At 43.2% G+C, this 17,088-nt stretch overlaps 1 protein-coding gene across 3 annotated transcripts in view; it reads left to right on the top strand.

The window, feature by feature from the left end:
• Positions 1-17,088, top strand: part of sbspon (somatomedin B and thrombospondin type 1 domain containing) — a 49,389-nt gene that overhangs the window by 12,784 nt on the left and 19,517 nt on the right. The window contains exon 1 of one of the 3 annotated variants that reach the window (XM_078216303.1): positions 5,920-6,423. The exons of 1 other annotated variant lie outside the window; for it this stretch is intronic. In XM_078216303.1, coding sequence (XP_078072429.1) covers positions 6,201-6,423 — 223 coding nt within the window. In that variant the 5' untranslated portion in view covers positions 5,920-6,200. Of the gene's footprint in view, positions 1-5,919; positions 6,424-17,088 lie in introns of those variants that run through there. One more of the 3 variants, XM_078216302.1, reaches the window with a different exon arrangement.

The following is a 17,088-nucleotide window of genomic DNA, read 5'->3' as shown; positions in this document are numbered from 1 at the left end:
TGGTGATTTGCTGCAGTGCATCTTGTTGATGATACACACTGCTGTCACGGTGCGTTGGTGGCAGAGGGAATGAATATTTAAAGTAGTGTATGGAGTGCCACTCAAGCAGGTTGTTTTCTCCTGGATGGCGTCAATCTTATTGAGTGGTGTTGAAGCTGCATTCATCCAGGCAAGCGGAGATTATTCCATCACACTCCTGACTTGTGCCTTGTAGATGGTAGATCAGCCTTGGAAAGTCAGGAGGTGAGTTACTCACTGCAGAGTTCCAAGCCACAGATCTGTTCTTGTAATCGCAGTATTTATAGAGCTGGCCTTGCTCAGTTTCTGGTCAACGGTAACCCACAGGATGTTAATAGTGGGGTTCAGCAATGGGAATGTCACTGAGTGTCAAAGGGAGATGGTTAGATTCTCTCTTGCTGGAGATGTTCATTGCCTGGCACTTGTATGGTGCAAATGTTACTTTTGTTTTCAGTTGAATTGTGAAATTAAATTGTCTTCTACTTGATGGCGTGGCATATGTAAATAAATCCTAATTTAATTTTGCAGTTTATATTGTTAACTTTTTACTTACGTTCTAGTCAATATTTATCTATCAAAAATCTTTTTTTATATACTCAATGTAATTATCTCAACCACTGATTTTTGGGAAAAGTTACAGATCTAACTTAAATGTACTCATAACTATTCATAAGTACTGCTGGATTAATTAAAATATAGATGGATCAGCTAATCGGTATTGTCTTCTAACTGTTCCTTACTCACATCATGCTGCTTTGCATACTTCAGTTGATACTTCGACCGTGCCATGCAGTAGCACCATCTAATGGTATGAAACAATATTTCATAAAGAGATTTTATTTACCATTTAACTGTCTTTTACTTCTGCAGTTTGCTTGTCTTGCTTTGCGTGAATAATTGTCTCTAGCATTTTAACATTTATTACTTCAGGGTGACGACTGCAAAGGAAAGCTGGGGCAGGAAATGGTAGCCATAAGTGGGAGGGTCCAACGCACGGCCAAGTTTCTGAGGACCATGGCTAAAGGCCTCGGGAGCATGCTCGAGGTGCAGCTGAGGACTTGCACAACATGGTGCAGACCAAGTTGGGCCTCCAGGACTGGCAGCGCCAGGTGGCGCAGAGGCTTCTGGAGCTCGCTCCAGCTGCCCCGCCATCCCATGGAGTGTCCTAGAGGCCCACAAGCAACCCGATGGAGGAGAAAATGCTGGAGTCCATGCCTCAGCCTTCCACTCAGGAGACCCCAGCTATACCCACCCCTTCCAAATTCCCTCTTCTTGACACCAGTGCATCTCACAGGCAGCGGGCTGAACTGGATGGCATGGCTGCATCTGTGACACCCGAAAGTCAGCCGGGGTGCCCCTAATCCTGGGCCTCCAGGGAATATTCTCCAAAGGCATGAAAGACCATGGAGCGCAGAACACAACTGACCACCTCCACCTTTGATGTGCATCCTGCGGGGTCATCTAGACCTAGCGGCAGGCCATGTAAAATTAAGAAGTTCTAGGGTCACCGAGAGGACACAGGTGTAGGTGGACACTGCGGTAGGGATAGAATGCACTGTAAATAATAATAATTAAAGATTATTGCATCCCACAACCACAACTCCTCTATCTGTGACCTGACTCCCACAGGGAGCTTCATCCACATCATATAGTGCAGGAGAGACCCTTCGGCCTCCCCCCCACTGAGTCTGCACTGACGAAGACTACCACTGAAGTCATGCAAATCCCATCTGCCAGCACCTGTGCCATATCCCTGGATGCCACGGTACTCCGAGTGCTCAGCCGACTACGTTGTAACAGTTGTAAGGTAATCCTAGGCAGTGAGTTCTAGATCTCCGCCATCTGCTAAGTACAAACTGTTCCTGAGATCCCTGTCCCATACCTTAAAACTTTGTCTCCTCGTGAAATCCCCAACCAAGGGAAGAGGTGCTCCCTTCACACCCTGTCCACACCCCTCAAGAACCCATGCAGCTTGACCATGTGCCCCCTCAACCCCCTCTGTATTATAGAACACAATCCAAGCCCATCCCATCTCCCCTGATGGCACCAACGTTCCATCCCAGGCAACAGCCTGGAGACTCCGACAGTAACCTGTCCACTGCAATCACACCCTCACTATAGTGAAGTGACCAGAACTGGACACAGTACTCCAGCTGTGGCCTGACCACCATTCCATGCATGACCTCCCCTCCTTTATACTCTATGCCATGACTAATGCGAGCGAGTGTCCCATGTGTCCCCACACCCACCCCACCCACACACCCAATTGCTTCACCGAAACCCGCTATTGAATTTGTTAGGCACGACCTGCCAAAGCCATGCTGCTCATCCCAAAGCAACACACACCTCCCCAAATGGGGCCTCACGCCCTCCCGTCTTCTGAATCTTCGCCAATAGTGCCCCCAGTCTGCAGTCCTCCGGATCATCCCCCACCAGCCCCCTCCCCTGGAGCATTGGACCGCACAGTGGTGCTGCTAACCCTCACTCAGACATGGGCCCGGGCGTCCGTGAGCAGTCGGAGGACAAGCACGAGTCAGACCAGCAGCACCAGGGCAGCATCACAGCTTGCCTCATAGTGAGTCTTCATCACCTTCCTGCCTGAACAAGTCAGTTGCTAGCATGGCCAACCTTGCCCATCACCCTGGTATGATGACAATGTAACTCTCCCCCCCCACCCCCTTCAAGAGGAGGGGGGGAGGTGGAGTTGAAGGCTTCTGGGGCGTGGGTGGAGGTTGGAGCTGCAGGACACCACGCCTCTTCATTGGTAAATCTTGCAGTGATGAGGGCCTTCCTGGTCCTCCTGGCTGGCCTGACCCTTGCCGCCACCAGTTCCCTACTCTCTGGATCCTCCTCAACCTTGTCCTCCACACCCTCCTGTTCCACCTCCTCCTCAGGAGCATCCGCCTCCTCCAGGATGTCACCCCGATGCTACGCCATGTTGTGGAGTGAATAGCAAACCACCATGAGGCGGGAGACCATCTGGGCGGGGGCTGTACTGCAGAGCACCACAAGAGTGGTCCAGGCAGGGGAACCAGATCTTGAGCAGGCCGATGCACCACTTGATGACGGCAGGGCAGCAGAGACCTCAGTGTAGAGGGTCTCTGCCTCAGGGCTCCACACCACTGTCATCAGCCATGACATCAGCAGGTAGCCCTTGTCCCTGACGGGCCATCCTGGCAGCTTGGGGTGGTCCTCAAATACCCCAGAAATAGCTGAGTACCCCAGGATGTAGCTGTCGTGCACGCTCCCTGTGTACCAGGTAAGGGTACACACCTGCATGACATTGGCAAGGTGGTTGCACACAATCTGGACATTCAGGGAGTGGATACCTTTGTGATTGATAAAGGGAACTCCCTGATTCCATGGTGCCTACAGGGTGACATGCATGGTGTCTATAGCCCTCTGCACCTGTGTCATGCTGGTGATGGCAGCAAAGCCTGCTGCCCAGGCATCTGGTTGGGCCTGGCCCGGGTCTAGGTGGATGTATTGGCCTGCCCGGGTGTACAGGGCATCTGTGATCTCCCAAGTGCACCTGTGTGCTGACGACTGCCTGAGCCCTAGAATGACCTGGAAGTTCAGGGCTGCCCTCAGCTTCACTGCCACTGGGAGCAAGTGTCTTCTTCCCCCATGGGGTGCCAGGTCCGCAAGGATGTGGCACAGGTGTCACACTGTCCCTGTGCGCAGGTGGAGTCTTTGATGGCACATGGTGTCTGGCAGCTCATTGCAGGACATGGGTGTCCCCCTCCGCCGTCTTCTGCACCACCCCCCTGCCCCCCGGGCCAATGGGCACCACTACCAGCTCTACACTAAAATTCATGGTTGCTCTGGGGGTGTGGGGGAAGAAGAGAGGGAGAGGCAGTCCGTAAGGTTATCTACCCCAGGCCCCTCAATCCTTCCCACCACCCTGTGTCCCCATATGTTTGAACCCAGGCAAATGCACCTATCCCTGGTGCCATGCGCCACCTCAATTGGCTGCCAATCATTACCACAGTTGTCTCAGCAGACATGGACATGGTCGTCAATGGTGTCCCACTTGGCTGTACCCTCCCCTCACATGGTGTGGCACGATGCCTTCTGCATCCCCAGTGTGCAGTTGCATGGTCGCTGTGTGAGGCATGGAGCTGCCCCCCTATATGGATGGCCACTCCCAGATATTGACCCCTGATACCACAGGCCATAGGCAGCAGCATGAGGCAGACTGGGCTCAGCACTCTGGCACTCACATAGTGCGTAAGGTTAGCTGTGAGAAGGTCCTCATTGAGGCACCCTTGCGGTATAAACCAGTGTGCACCCACCTGGACTAGCTTCCAGACAGGCATGCAGTTTGGACAGATGATAGGGAAGCACCCTCCTGACTTCCTTGCGATGGGTGCCTACTTTAGGGAGCGCTGTAGATTTCATGCAGCGTGAAGAGCCATGTTAACACCCACCAAGCTCATTTAATTGGGGTGAGAGCTGCCAGATCTGGTGCTTGTAATTGTAGGTGGGGCCTGTGATGGGATGTCCATGGTAAACCATAATCCTTTCAGCTGACAGGTAGCAGGGTGATGGGTGCGATATTAATGGGATTTGAACTCAACCTCATATGCAACACCTTGGGGGTCTTTCAGCAGGCAGGGGAAATACTTGCCATATGAGTCCCAACCCAGCCGCCATCCCCGGCCAAGCTCCAGCGCCCCCCCAAGCCGATGCGGCCATAGGGGACCCCCACTCCACCCCGCACCATGGCAGTGGCTGATCCACCATTTGGAACCTGCAGTTTGGTTCTCAGTGGAGCTCACCTCCTCACTCGCCCTCACAACTGTTGCACTGGAACCACACTTTATAGGAAGAGTCATGATTCGCACCGGTGTGATGTCACACAGTCGAGGTAGGTGCATTCCGGGAGGGGGAAGGGTCACATGCCAAACTCGCTAATGCGATTGAAATGCAGTCAATCTCGTGCTAATCACCTTTGCGCCCTTTCTGGGTGTGAACTAGTTCGTGCCATTTGATAGGGGCTGGGAGAATCGCAACCTGTTTGGCGCTGGGTGCAAAACAGATTTTTAGGCTCACGCTATTCTCTGGGATCGGAGCGATACTAACAGCGCAGTGAGGTTGGAGAATCACCCCCGAGGCTTCACCTTGAACACAGTGACAGCTATGTCACCTGCCATAGTCTGACTTAAATGCACAATCAAGAACGGGGCCAGTTCTTCCTATTGTTGCAGCACTGAGCTTTTATACATCTGTAGGCTTCCAGTGCATTGGTCAGATAAGCAAATATGCTTTTCATTCCTGCATTAAAACAAGCAATTGATGCAAAGTTTTCTAGAAAAAATTGCTTAATGACCTTCATAATGCAAAGGAGCCTCTAACTGGAAAGGACTTAGAACTTTTAGACCCTGGAAAGCTTTTCAAGAGTCAAAGGGATTATCCTCAGGCGGGGGATGCCCTCACTCCCGCCTTGCGCAACTCCAATTTTTCTAGGTTGGAGTAAAATATGGTAAAGTATTTTGCTTTTCCAATTGATGATATAAAATATGACTTTCTGTCCAGTTAGTAGGGTTTGGAACGAACCAAAGCTGACTGATTCTGCCAGAACCACTCCAACGTTATGTGTAATAATCTAAATGTTATTAATATTCTGTAAAATACGCCTGTACTGTCTTTAAAGAGTTCCCATTGACAGGAGAAAGTCGAGACAGTCCCCTCTCACTGTAGAATCTTTTATGTGGCTTGGAACCAAATGTTCACATTCCTTTGGGCGGTGTTAGAATGGCATTAGAGAGAAACTGGTCGCTCTCACTGGAGAGAATTGTGAGTGAACTTTTTTCCTTGCTTGCACTGGCATCATCGGAGTCAAATCACAGTAAATCATCACATGACAATCTCCGTAATTTCAGCCTCAGACACGGGACTATTACGAAAGTTTTCTCTAACACTGGGCAAGATCAACATTTCTCACAATTGAATGTAGTCTCTTATCGGTAAAGATCAACCCTGGCCAGGTTCTCCTGGAGTCGCTTTTTGCAAAGAAAAAGGACCCACTATACCTGGAAACTTTTCTTTAAGAGGAATATTATCTTTGAAATTATTTTCGATTTTAGGAGGGGGGAACCCACGATAGTCTCACAGTGTCGCCTCTGTCAAATTGGAAATAGAAGCCAGTCAGTTGCTGCACTTGCGGCGCCAGAATTACGATGGGGAGTTTACGGGCGAGTTTGATTCTCTTGGCCGGATTGCTGTGGATTTCGGATAATGCTGAAGCGGGATGCGCGGAACCTCACAAATGCTGTGACGGCAGAGACCACAGATGCAGTAGCACTGGCTGGAGAATAGACCGGGTTTACGGGACTTGCTACTGCGACGAAGCATGTGAAAGTACTGGTGACTGCTGTTACGATTACATCCAGACATGTCCAGGTAAAGGGCAGCTCGGCATGCCACAATCAAAGTGGGTTCTGTAGTGTGTTCCTTCCACTGAATGAGGGCAATTGTTTCTTGCTTTGTAATTATACGGACGTTGGTCAGCGTATGAAAGAATGAATTGAAAAGGAGTGGTGAAATATGATGCTTTCACAATTACAATAAATGAATGCACACTTTTTCTATTGTTTATAAAAGCGTAAAATATATTACAGTCTAAAATGGTTGACTTAAACGTGTTACTAGTTCAACTTTAAGACACGAGCTTGTAAATTAGTTTTAAAAGCTGCATGAAATATTTGCTCAATATTCAGTGGTAATTTTATGGTACGGTGCAGAAAATCTCGCAATTTTGGCCAGTTTGAATGACTTCTTGTGTGGAGAGCATGGAGTGATGGATGACACTGGGCTGTTGTATTAGTCACTAAGACGTGAGTCCCGCTCTGACCATCTATTTGTACACACGGCCAACTATCCTATCTGATATGGTCATTAAAAGAACAACCATCCATTTCGAATAAATTTAAAGAATGTATCATCCTTCCAATTATTATATTTTGAATATTTTCTATGTTTCCATGAACTATTTTCATTTTTAAAAATGAGTTTTTTATTGGCTTGTTGAAACTCGTCACAAAACTTAAATGCCTGAAATTTAAAAGTTTTAAAAGATTTTTCGTGACATGTTTCAACGAGTCAAATAAAAAAAATACATTTTTATGAAAATAGTTTGAAGCCATCTTTTAATTTGGCGGATTTAAAAAAAATTCTTTTAACTTATCATTACGGGCACCATTTGTAATAACTATCCAGATTAATTTTTAAACAAATATATGGAGCAACTGTCTTGTAACATGAATGTTTCATTTCCATTTTTAGGAAGTCAATTGAAAATTAAAGAGAGGTCTGTTTTTGGTTTAAATGAAGTTTGTAAATTACTGCATTAATTAAAATGATTATTGCTCATTGCAAGATGTGAAAATTGGTGTCAAACATTATTCAAAATTAATGGCTGTGGTAGTAATGATGTTAGGGATATAATGCATAAGTAAGCTTTAGAGTTGGAATTATTGAATAATTCAATAGCCGGAAATTGTCCCCATACAAGGATATTTTTTCCTGAAAGAGGGGAGGACTCGCTCTTCTCTGACGGAAATTTCTACTCAATCTATCACCCTCTTCTGGCTACTCTCTTCATTGCTTTACTTGTATCAAAGATATTTAGTAAGAATGTCCACTTTTATTTGGGTTATGTTTACACTGGCAAATTAAGTATCACAGCAAAGCACTTTCCCCTTCACATCAATCTTCCAGTTATAGTATAAACCCAGAGTCAAGTCCTGATCTAAATGTGGAGGGAAATGGCATGAGACTCCCTGGAGTGTGTAATCACATAACCATTTTGATTTGAAGCCAAGTGGAATGTTAGTCCAGCTTTGTGAGGAACAAGGTTTTGAAAGAGCCCTTGGACTTGCTGAAGATTTTAAAAACCTGTTTGAGCTCAAGGCTCTATTTTCAATTTTTAAATGCTGTGAAAGAAACTCTGCACATGTATATAACTCCATATGGAAAGCATTTCCTCTTACACAGAATAATTACAGTTCTGGGCAGGTTTTTTAAAGAGAATGGCATAGATTCTGTTTTGCGTGCAATTAGGGTTACAGTTTAAGATACTGCTAAAATTTATTTGCATAGTTACAAATATAAAATCTTTCTGAACCAGCACAATGAGACAGCGTAGTGAAACATATATTTTTTTTCATTAAATAATATTTCTTTATTTAAGAGTGGTAATCAGTTAAGTCCAGTTGTATTAATACAGTTGAAAGTGGGTTTTGGGACAGCTTTATTAATATAGCTGAAAATGGGTTTGTCAACAAAAATATAAGTGTGCTCAGTGCTCCACCTAGAAGTAACAAGAAAGCATTGGAAATGATTTTAAATGCTATACTGAGCCACTAAATTGTTTCATTGATGTAGATTAGACAGTTTCTTAGTAAATTAAATATTTCTTGACATGAAGCAGCTCTTATAAGGTGCCCAATAGTACCTTTCCGCTTTAGAAAATTAATGCACTTTGAAGCGCTTTTTTGAACCAACAAAATCAACAAAATCTCTCAACATTGATCTCTGGTGTGGCCAATTTTGTCTGTGACCAGTGTCCACAGGAGGGGCCTTTACTGCAAGGGGATTGTGGTACAGAATAATGAACAATTATATACTTTGGATTGAGATAGCTCATGTGTATTTGACGAAAAACATGTTGGTGTGATAGTCCCTAACTAAGTTACTCTCGGGTCAGATTTATGGATGCAGTAAATGAACATGTGACCAGATTTCCTGGAAGAAAGCAATATAGATAAAAAATAACTTGATGTATGGGGTGGGTTCTGTGTTCAAGCAGTTTAGTTTTAGGGTTTAAAACAAGCTGGAGAAAAGGAAGTATTTCTCTCAAGAAGTATTCAGTTGAAATCTGGTTTCTTAGCGAAGAGTTTAAAAAGTTTATTAACTGAAGGTTACTAGTCTGGTATATGTATCGTCGAAATCTGAACTTAAGTTGGGAGATGCATATCAGGCGCCTGTGGTAATCCTGGTGCAGACAAATGCACTGGAGTTGCATGGGAAGTTTAAACTTCCAAATGGCTGATTTCTGCTACCCCTGGACTTTCCATGAATGTCTCTGACTATGAGCTGGTGTCAGAGTCTTGGGCCAAAAACCTGGGACTTACCCAGGAACTTACAATGGAAATGTTACGCTGGTTACTACCTGATCTAATTCCATGATTGGTCAGGTTAACCAAACTGAACACCATAACTGAAACCCAACTTGACTCACTCTCCCTCCATCAAACCATTAATACCCTCTCCCACCCTTAAATGCCGACTCGACCCGTCTCAACTATCTCTCCCACCACAGCCCACACAAACTGACCTTCATCCCAAACCTAACCCGATCTGACTCTCTCTTTGAACAAACCCCGGATCTGACCTGACTACCCAGCCAACCTGACCCGACTCTTCCACCATTATTTCACTGACTCAAATTGACTGCTTCCTTGAACCAACCTGACTCTCCCATCATAACCCACCACCTGACCCAACTACTCACTCACTTACTCACCCATCCTCTCACCTGCATGACCACCCAACCTCTTGCCCGCTGCCCATTGTCTCACCAACATGCCCAACATCTCGCCTGGATACCCACTCACTCACTCGTGCACTAACTAACTGGAGTACTTGAGAACTTTTAAAAACTTAACTGAATATGACAGTTAATGTTGTAAAAATATGGCGTGTCCATCACATTGCTCTGCCTCACCTACCTATTGCTGCTATAGTTGGGATCAGATTTCAATCGGGAATTCTGATCCTGGCTCAAATAATGCAATGTGTTTGGGTCACAGAAATCTTCATGGGCATTGGCAATATGCACAGCAATGATGCTGACCAGAAGACCTGGGTCAGTGAGTTGGACCTCTGGTATAGCCAAGCTGAGGAGAGGGAGAGTGAGTTTTTGATGCAGGCCTATATAGTTGAAGAATATTAGAACCAGAAGAGTTCTGACTGAAGGTGGCTACACTTGAGTTGCTAGAGACACCTGTGTTGAATAGGGAGTTTGCAACCAGAGGGTGGTTGGAGGAGATTTGAAGAGGTAACATTACCAGAAGTAAGTGGAAGGCCCAAGAAATCTCAGCACTTATACAAACCTTTGAAGCAGTATTCAGACTAATCAGTTAATCTTCCAGTTTTTGATAAATATTTAACTGGGGTTTTGGTGTGGTGTAGGTGTTTGGTTTTGGTTATAAATAGCTGAGTTTATTTTACCTTTAATATCTTTGTGACTGTAAATTTAAATTAGAGTGGAATTATTCGGATACATATTCTTTGATCTTGGTGCAGTAAAATTATTTTGTTTTAAACTGTGAACTTTGTTACCTGGGCTTTCAGATTCTAAAAAATATTAAACGTGTAACTGATCTCTAACAAGACCATAACAATTGGGGACTAGTGGAATCACAAATTCACAGATTGTGATGGGTGAGCTGGCGTATTGGCTACAATTTAGGCTAACAGGACTTCACGGTGAATTTTACTGTACAAAGTGAGTAGCAGAGTGGCTTTGTCAGTGGCGAAGAATTTTCTGGAAAGGGAAGATTTATCACTGAGTGATTTGCAACAATTAACCAGGGTTAGGTTAATAGAATTAGCAGGAAATTTGAAGGTGGAGATAAAAGCAGGGCTAAAAAAGCAGAAGTAATTGATGCAGTGGCACTGCATTTGGAATTTGAAGAAGAAAGGATTCATCCAAATAAATTACAGCGTGAGTTAGTTAGGATTCCATTGCAGATGAAACAGCTTGAATTAGAAGAAAAGGAAAATGGAAGAGAAATGCAGAAGTTTGAAATTGAACTTGAAAAAGGCAGCAAGGGAAAAAAGACTACCGCAAATTGAACTGAAAAATGTTTTTGACTTTTGAGTTTTGATTTAACAATGACTCTTCACTTAGTGCCTAAATTCACTGAGGGCGGAGTTCAGAGATAATAGCTGTGATTCTCCAGAAGAAAACTAAGTGCTGCAATCAGCAGGAAACACAGAGTGTTTCCGCCTGGTGTTGGGAGCGTCTTCCAGGTGGGATTCACCCACCTGAGGCATGTAAAAAATATGCAGAATGGGAGTTATGCCGGCCAGTCTACCTTCACCGAGATCTGGGCACCATTTTTAAAGGTTGCCCCGATCTCCGCACAGAGAGAAAAGCCCCCCTCCCCACCACCATGGAAATGGTGACCGCCCCCCCGCCACCGACCAGAGGAGCACCACCAAACTCTCATGAATAATGAAAAATCATGGGTCCATCCCCCACCCCTCTCAAAACACACAGGGATGAAGGTGGCCCAAACCCCATCAGGCTCCTCTCAGCCCCTTGCCCTCCACTACAGTGCCAATGGTGCACAGCCCCCTTTTAGTGATATCCTGGCCAGTCGCGTTGGACTTGAGGAGGCAAGCACAGTGCCCACTGCCAGGCTGCAGAGGGAGTGTCCTCAAGGAACCTGGGGGTTGGGTTGTTCTCAGGCTGGGACAAGGGCTTGACCACAACACTCTCCCAGGGATGGGAGTCTAGTGGCTAGCCTGCCCTTTTTAACCCTGGGAAACCTGAATCTCACTCCTGGCATCGTGATTTCAGGCATATCACTGATCATGGTCTTTATTCTGGTCTATGGACTTAGAAAACTTTGAAGTGTGTTGGTCATTGTAGGAAATGTTATATTTATTTGTTCATGGACTGTGGCCAACATTATTGCCCATCCCTAATTGCCCTTGAGAAATGGTGGTGAACTTCTTAAACTGCTGCAGTCCATGTGATGTAGGTACACCCATGGTGCCTTTAGGAAGGGAGTTCCAGGATTTTGATCCAGCAACAGTGATGGAACAGTGAAATAGTTCCAAGTCAGGATGGTGAATGGCTTGGAGGGGAACTTACAAGTGATGGTGATCCCATGCATCTGTTGCCTTTGACCTTATCGGTGATAGGGCTATGGGTTTGCAAGATGCTGTTGAAGCAGTCTTAGTGAGTTGTTGCAGTGTACCTTGTAGATGGTACACATTGTTGCCACTGTGCATCAATGGCGGAGGGAGTGAATGTTTGGGTTGTACCTAGTTTGCCCATTAAAGAGGTAAATTTTTTGAAGAGGTGATTTGGCAGGTGATATAGTATTAGTATCTCCAAGAGTTTAAAGAGAGCCAGTTGAAGTGAGAGAAATAGAGTTTGAAGAAGGAACATTCTGGATTGTTCCCAGATTACATCATAACAAGGTCTCAGAGTGGTAAGGTGAGACAGGGTGAAGCAAAGTTAACTGAAAGGCAGAATAATTCAAGTATTTGATTATCCATTTAGGCCTCAATTAGGACTTTGTTTGGGAAGCTGTATGAGGGTAAAAGACATGAATAGAATGAGGCTGACTTATTTAATCAGTCTTCGCTAATTTACCCCGAGTTTGGTAGTACTTGGTTTGCAGGGATTATTTCAAACAGTGCTCTGAGGAAGAATCAGAAAAGATTCCTGGGTGTTATTACCTAAAAATGATATACTAACAAGGAAATAGGGATCTCTGCAAAGACCAGCAGATGAGGAAGCAATATTAATCTATCAAATTAGGTGAACTGCTCATTCAGAGAGCTGGCACAGACATGATGGGCTGAATAACCCCCTTCTGTACTGTAACAATTCTGTGATTCTGTAAGGTTGTTGTCCCTCCTGGTTAATGCAGGGAAATTTTAAGGATGCCCATGGAATTTCAGTCAGTCAGGTTAAAGTAATGAAACATTTTTACCGATCAGGTTTCCACAAGATGTGGTGGAATTCTGCAATACATGCCACAATTGCCAGATGGTAGGAAAATCCCAGCCATCAGTTAAAACAACTCCATTGATCCCTATGCATTCTTTTGATTAACTGTTTTGTAGGGTTCTAGTGGATTGCATGGGATTCTTGCATAAACTAAAATGGAATATCAATATCTTTTAGCCGTCATGGATCTGGAGGTTAAAACTTTAATAATATAAAATATGCTGATTACACCATTCTTATTGCTGACTCTGGCGAGAAACGGCAAAAGATTTTGGATAGAGTAGTGAATAAACGTGAGAAGAAAGGGCTGAGCATAAATTTTAGGAGAACAAAATTTCTTGCAGTATCTCAGAGGAAAATCATATCAGAATGTAAGGTCACAGTGAAGAGTGAGAAGCTAGACAAACATTGTTACCTAGGAAGTATGTTAACATTGAATGGAAAGTGCAACCGAGAAATAAGACAAATGATTGGATGGCCAAAGATGCATTTCAAAAAATTAGAAAGATTATGAACTTAAAATTAGCCATGAAACAAAGCTGAGAATCTGGAATGCTACATCACACCATTTTGAAACATGGAAGTGAGTGTTAGACAATCAGTGAAGCAATGCAGAGAAAAATCGAAGCTCCAGAGTTATGATTTTTGAGGCGAATAATGAAGATATCTTGGACAAGTCACACTGTCATGTAAAGGTGTTAATAAAATCTAAGACCAAAAGAACTCTACTGACCAAGATCAGGACGAGACCATTAGAATTTTTTAAAGTAAAAAATAATGACTTAGAAAGATTAATGCTGATGAGAAAGATCAATGGTAAAAGAGATTAGGTTAGACAAAAAATGATCTTTCTAAAAAGCCTCTAAACCTGGATGAATGTACCACTAATGAAGATGATCCACATCTCCAGATCATGATTAGCTGGAGGCCCATGGTTGTCACCACCCTCATAGGGCATGGTACCTGAAGAGATAGGGAGAGGATTTGTCTACAAGGTTCCCAGAGGGCATTTACTTCAGAAAGATTACTGCAAGGATGGTAAATGAAGGGTTAATTTTATTTTTAATGAGATTTGGATTACCCAAAGAGTTCAATCTGACCAAGGGTCAAAATTCTATGCCACATGTGTTTCTGAAAACTATTTAGTTTAAGAATAAAGCAACTTTGATAAATGCATATAATCCACAGTTCCCAAAAGACTTGGAAAGAGGCTATCAAACCTTAAAGACCATAGCCAGAGGATTGGGATAGAGGAATTTCATTTTTATTGTTTGCAATTCGGGATGCACATATTGAGTCAACAGAGGGATTCAGTTCCTGTGAATTAGTCTATGGATGTGAAGTGAGAGGACCACTTAAATTTATTAAAGAGAAATTTATGGATCACGAAGAGGAATTTATTCTTTTAGATTAAGCATCCAAATTCCAAAACAAACTGTCAAAAGTATGTACAGTTTCCTGAAAACACTTTAAGGTTTCTGAACAAGTAATTAAAAGCAAGCAAGTAAGACAGCTGAAGAATGCACTTTTAAACCTGGGGATAAGATTTTGGTTCTATTATCTATGCAGGGTTCTATTATCTATTCACTGAAGGCTAAATTTAGTAGATCTTATTCAGATGAAAACAAACTTAATGAGGGAAACTATATTATTAGTAAACCAGATAGAAGGAAAATTCAACAAGTGTGTTCCATGAATATGCTGAGACAATATTATGACAGTGAGGATAAACAACCAAGAAGTGTACTTCAGTTTGTAAAGAAGGAAGACAGTGATATGACTACACATGAGGGTTCAGATGATAAGACAGAAGCTCAAAATGTTCAAACTGAACCCCTGTAATAAGGTTAGGCAGTGCAGTGGTGTTAAAAAATATTACAAAATATTAAACCATATCTGAGTAGAGTCTCAGAATGACATAGTCGAATCGCTAAAAGAATGAGAGTCACTGTGTAGAATTAGATTAGAATGAACTTTCTATGCATGATGTTGATATGCGAGGTACTCCACCCATTAAACAAATTCCTTATAGATTGAACACTGAGAAATTGTCTCGAGTCAGACAAAGAAACCAATTTCATGTTGTACAATGGTATAATTGAACTGTGTCAAGGCTGTTGGAGTTCACTAGTTGTATTCATACAAAAGTCTGACTAAACTCAAAGATTTTACATTGACTTTTGTAACAAAAACAGATTCTTATCTTACATTATGCATTGAAGACTACATTGATAGAGTTGGAAACTCAGAGTCCATTAATAAGATTTACATATTAAAAATATGCAGTATTAGCAAGTGCCACTAACAGAGATAGCCAGGGAAACTTCTGCTTTTAGAACTGCAGACAGCCTATATCAATTTAACGTATGCTATTCAGATAGAAGAATACACCAGTTCTTTTCAAAGATAAACAAATTGAGTTAATAATGGACTATCACACTATGTTGTATATATTGACAATTTATTGATCCACAGTGACACTTGGAAAAAACATAGGAAATTCTTCCATGAATTACTGTAATTGGGAGACTGCAAAAAGCTGACTGAGTGATAAATTTGGTGAAAAGTGAATTTGCCAAGGCCAAATTAATTTATTTGGGGAATGTTGTGGGGTGACAAGGTGGCACAGTGGTTAGCACTGCTTCCTCACAGTGTCCGAGACCTGAGTTCAATTCTGGCCTTGGGTGACTGTGTGGAGTTTGCACACTCTTCCCCATGTCTGCGTGGGTTTCCTCTGGGTGCTCCGGTTTCCACCCACAGTCTAAAGATGTGCAGATTAGGGTGGATTGGTCATTCTAAATTTCCCCTTAGTGTCCAGAGATGTGTAGGTTAGGTAGATTAGCCATGGTAAATGAACGAGGTTATGGGCATAGGGTGGGAGGCTGAGCCTGGGGAAGATGCTCTTTTGGGAGTTGGTACAGACTGGATGGGCCAAATGGCCTCCTTTTACAATGTAGAGATTCTATGGCTCTATGGATTCTATGAATCAATGTCTCGGAGAAGCCATATATCAAGCAATTATAGACTTTCCTGTTTCTAAAACCAAATAAGAAATACTGTAGTTTCTCAGAATGTGTGGATTTTACAGGAAGATTGTCCCGAATTTCAGCACAGCAGCTGATCCATTAACAAACTTATTGAAGAAGAAAGTTAAATACGACAGGACAGATTCTTGCGAGCCTGCCTGTGAGAGATTAAAGGCTGTCTTGATAAATGAGCCTTTGACTGCTCCAAATATCCACAAACTATTCAAGATAGCAATTGATGCCAGTGATGTGGGTGTGGGAATCTTATTATTACACGATCATGATGCTAATGTAAAGCATCCAGTTTGTTATATTTCGAGAAAAATTTCAATGAAAGTACTCCACAATTATAAAGTGCTTAGTCTTGTTTTGGCTTTGTAACAGTTTGAAATATACATTTGCAGTAATGCCAGAGAGACTATGATTTACACAAACCATAATCCGCTAGAGTTTTTGGAGAAATTCTACACTAAAAATCTCCATTTGTTTTCGTGGAATCATTTACCTTAAAAAATGTTCAAGTTGCAAGAAGGAACAATATCATTGCAGACAACCCCAGAGGCCCTCCCCCCTACACCCCACACTCACACTCTCTGCTGGGATAAGGGTAGTGAACCCACATGCAGCAATCCTGACCTGGCTGGCTGCATTCCGGAGTGGGCATTTCAGAATCCCCCTCCCCCAGTGCAATTTTAATGGAGTTGGGGTGGCTTCTGAAAGTAAGCTATCACACCAGCTCAGAGCTATCCTATACCATGGAGGATCCCAAGAGCAAAGTCATGAACCATTCATAAGTTATGTATGTTTTTATTGCAATAATTGATGATGGGGCTTTGTTCGGAAAAGCCAGACTCAAAAACCTATGATGAGATAATGGATTATTGCAGAGTCAACTAAACTTTTGGTCATCGCCGAAATGTTCAGGTTTCATAAACATAACCAACAAGAAGGTGAATCAATCACAAAGTTCATAGCTATTTTAAAGAAATTAGTTGAATACTTTGAATTCAGGGATGACTTGAACAACACCATTGGAGATCGACTAGTGTGTGGATTAAGAAGTGAAGCTATTTCGAAAAGCCTGTGTATAGAAAGCAACATAAATCTAAAGAAGACTTCAGGAGTTGTGATATCTATGGAATTAGCAAATAAGAAGCCCAACAATTAAGCTTGACATTAAAGTCCATGAAGTATCGGCTGAAACCCAAATATAGACATAGCTTTGAAATTGCCACCAATGTGCAAAAACTGGGCACAGCAACTGACTACTGGTGCAAAGATACAAAA

Source organism: Mustelus asterias, chromosome 7, assembly GCF_964213995.1.
Source record: "Mustelus asterias chromosome 7, sMusAst1.hap1.1, whole genome shotgun sequence".
Lineage (NCBI taxonomy): Eukaryota > Metazoa > Chordata > Chondrichthyes > Carcharhiniformes > Triakidae > Mustelus > Mustelus asterias.
Note: the sequence above shows the minus strand (reverse complement) of the source record. Positions and strands in the feature narration are given on the sequence as shown.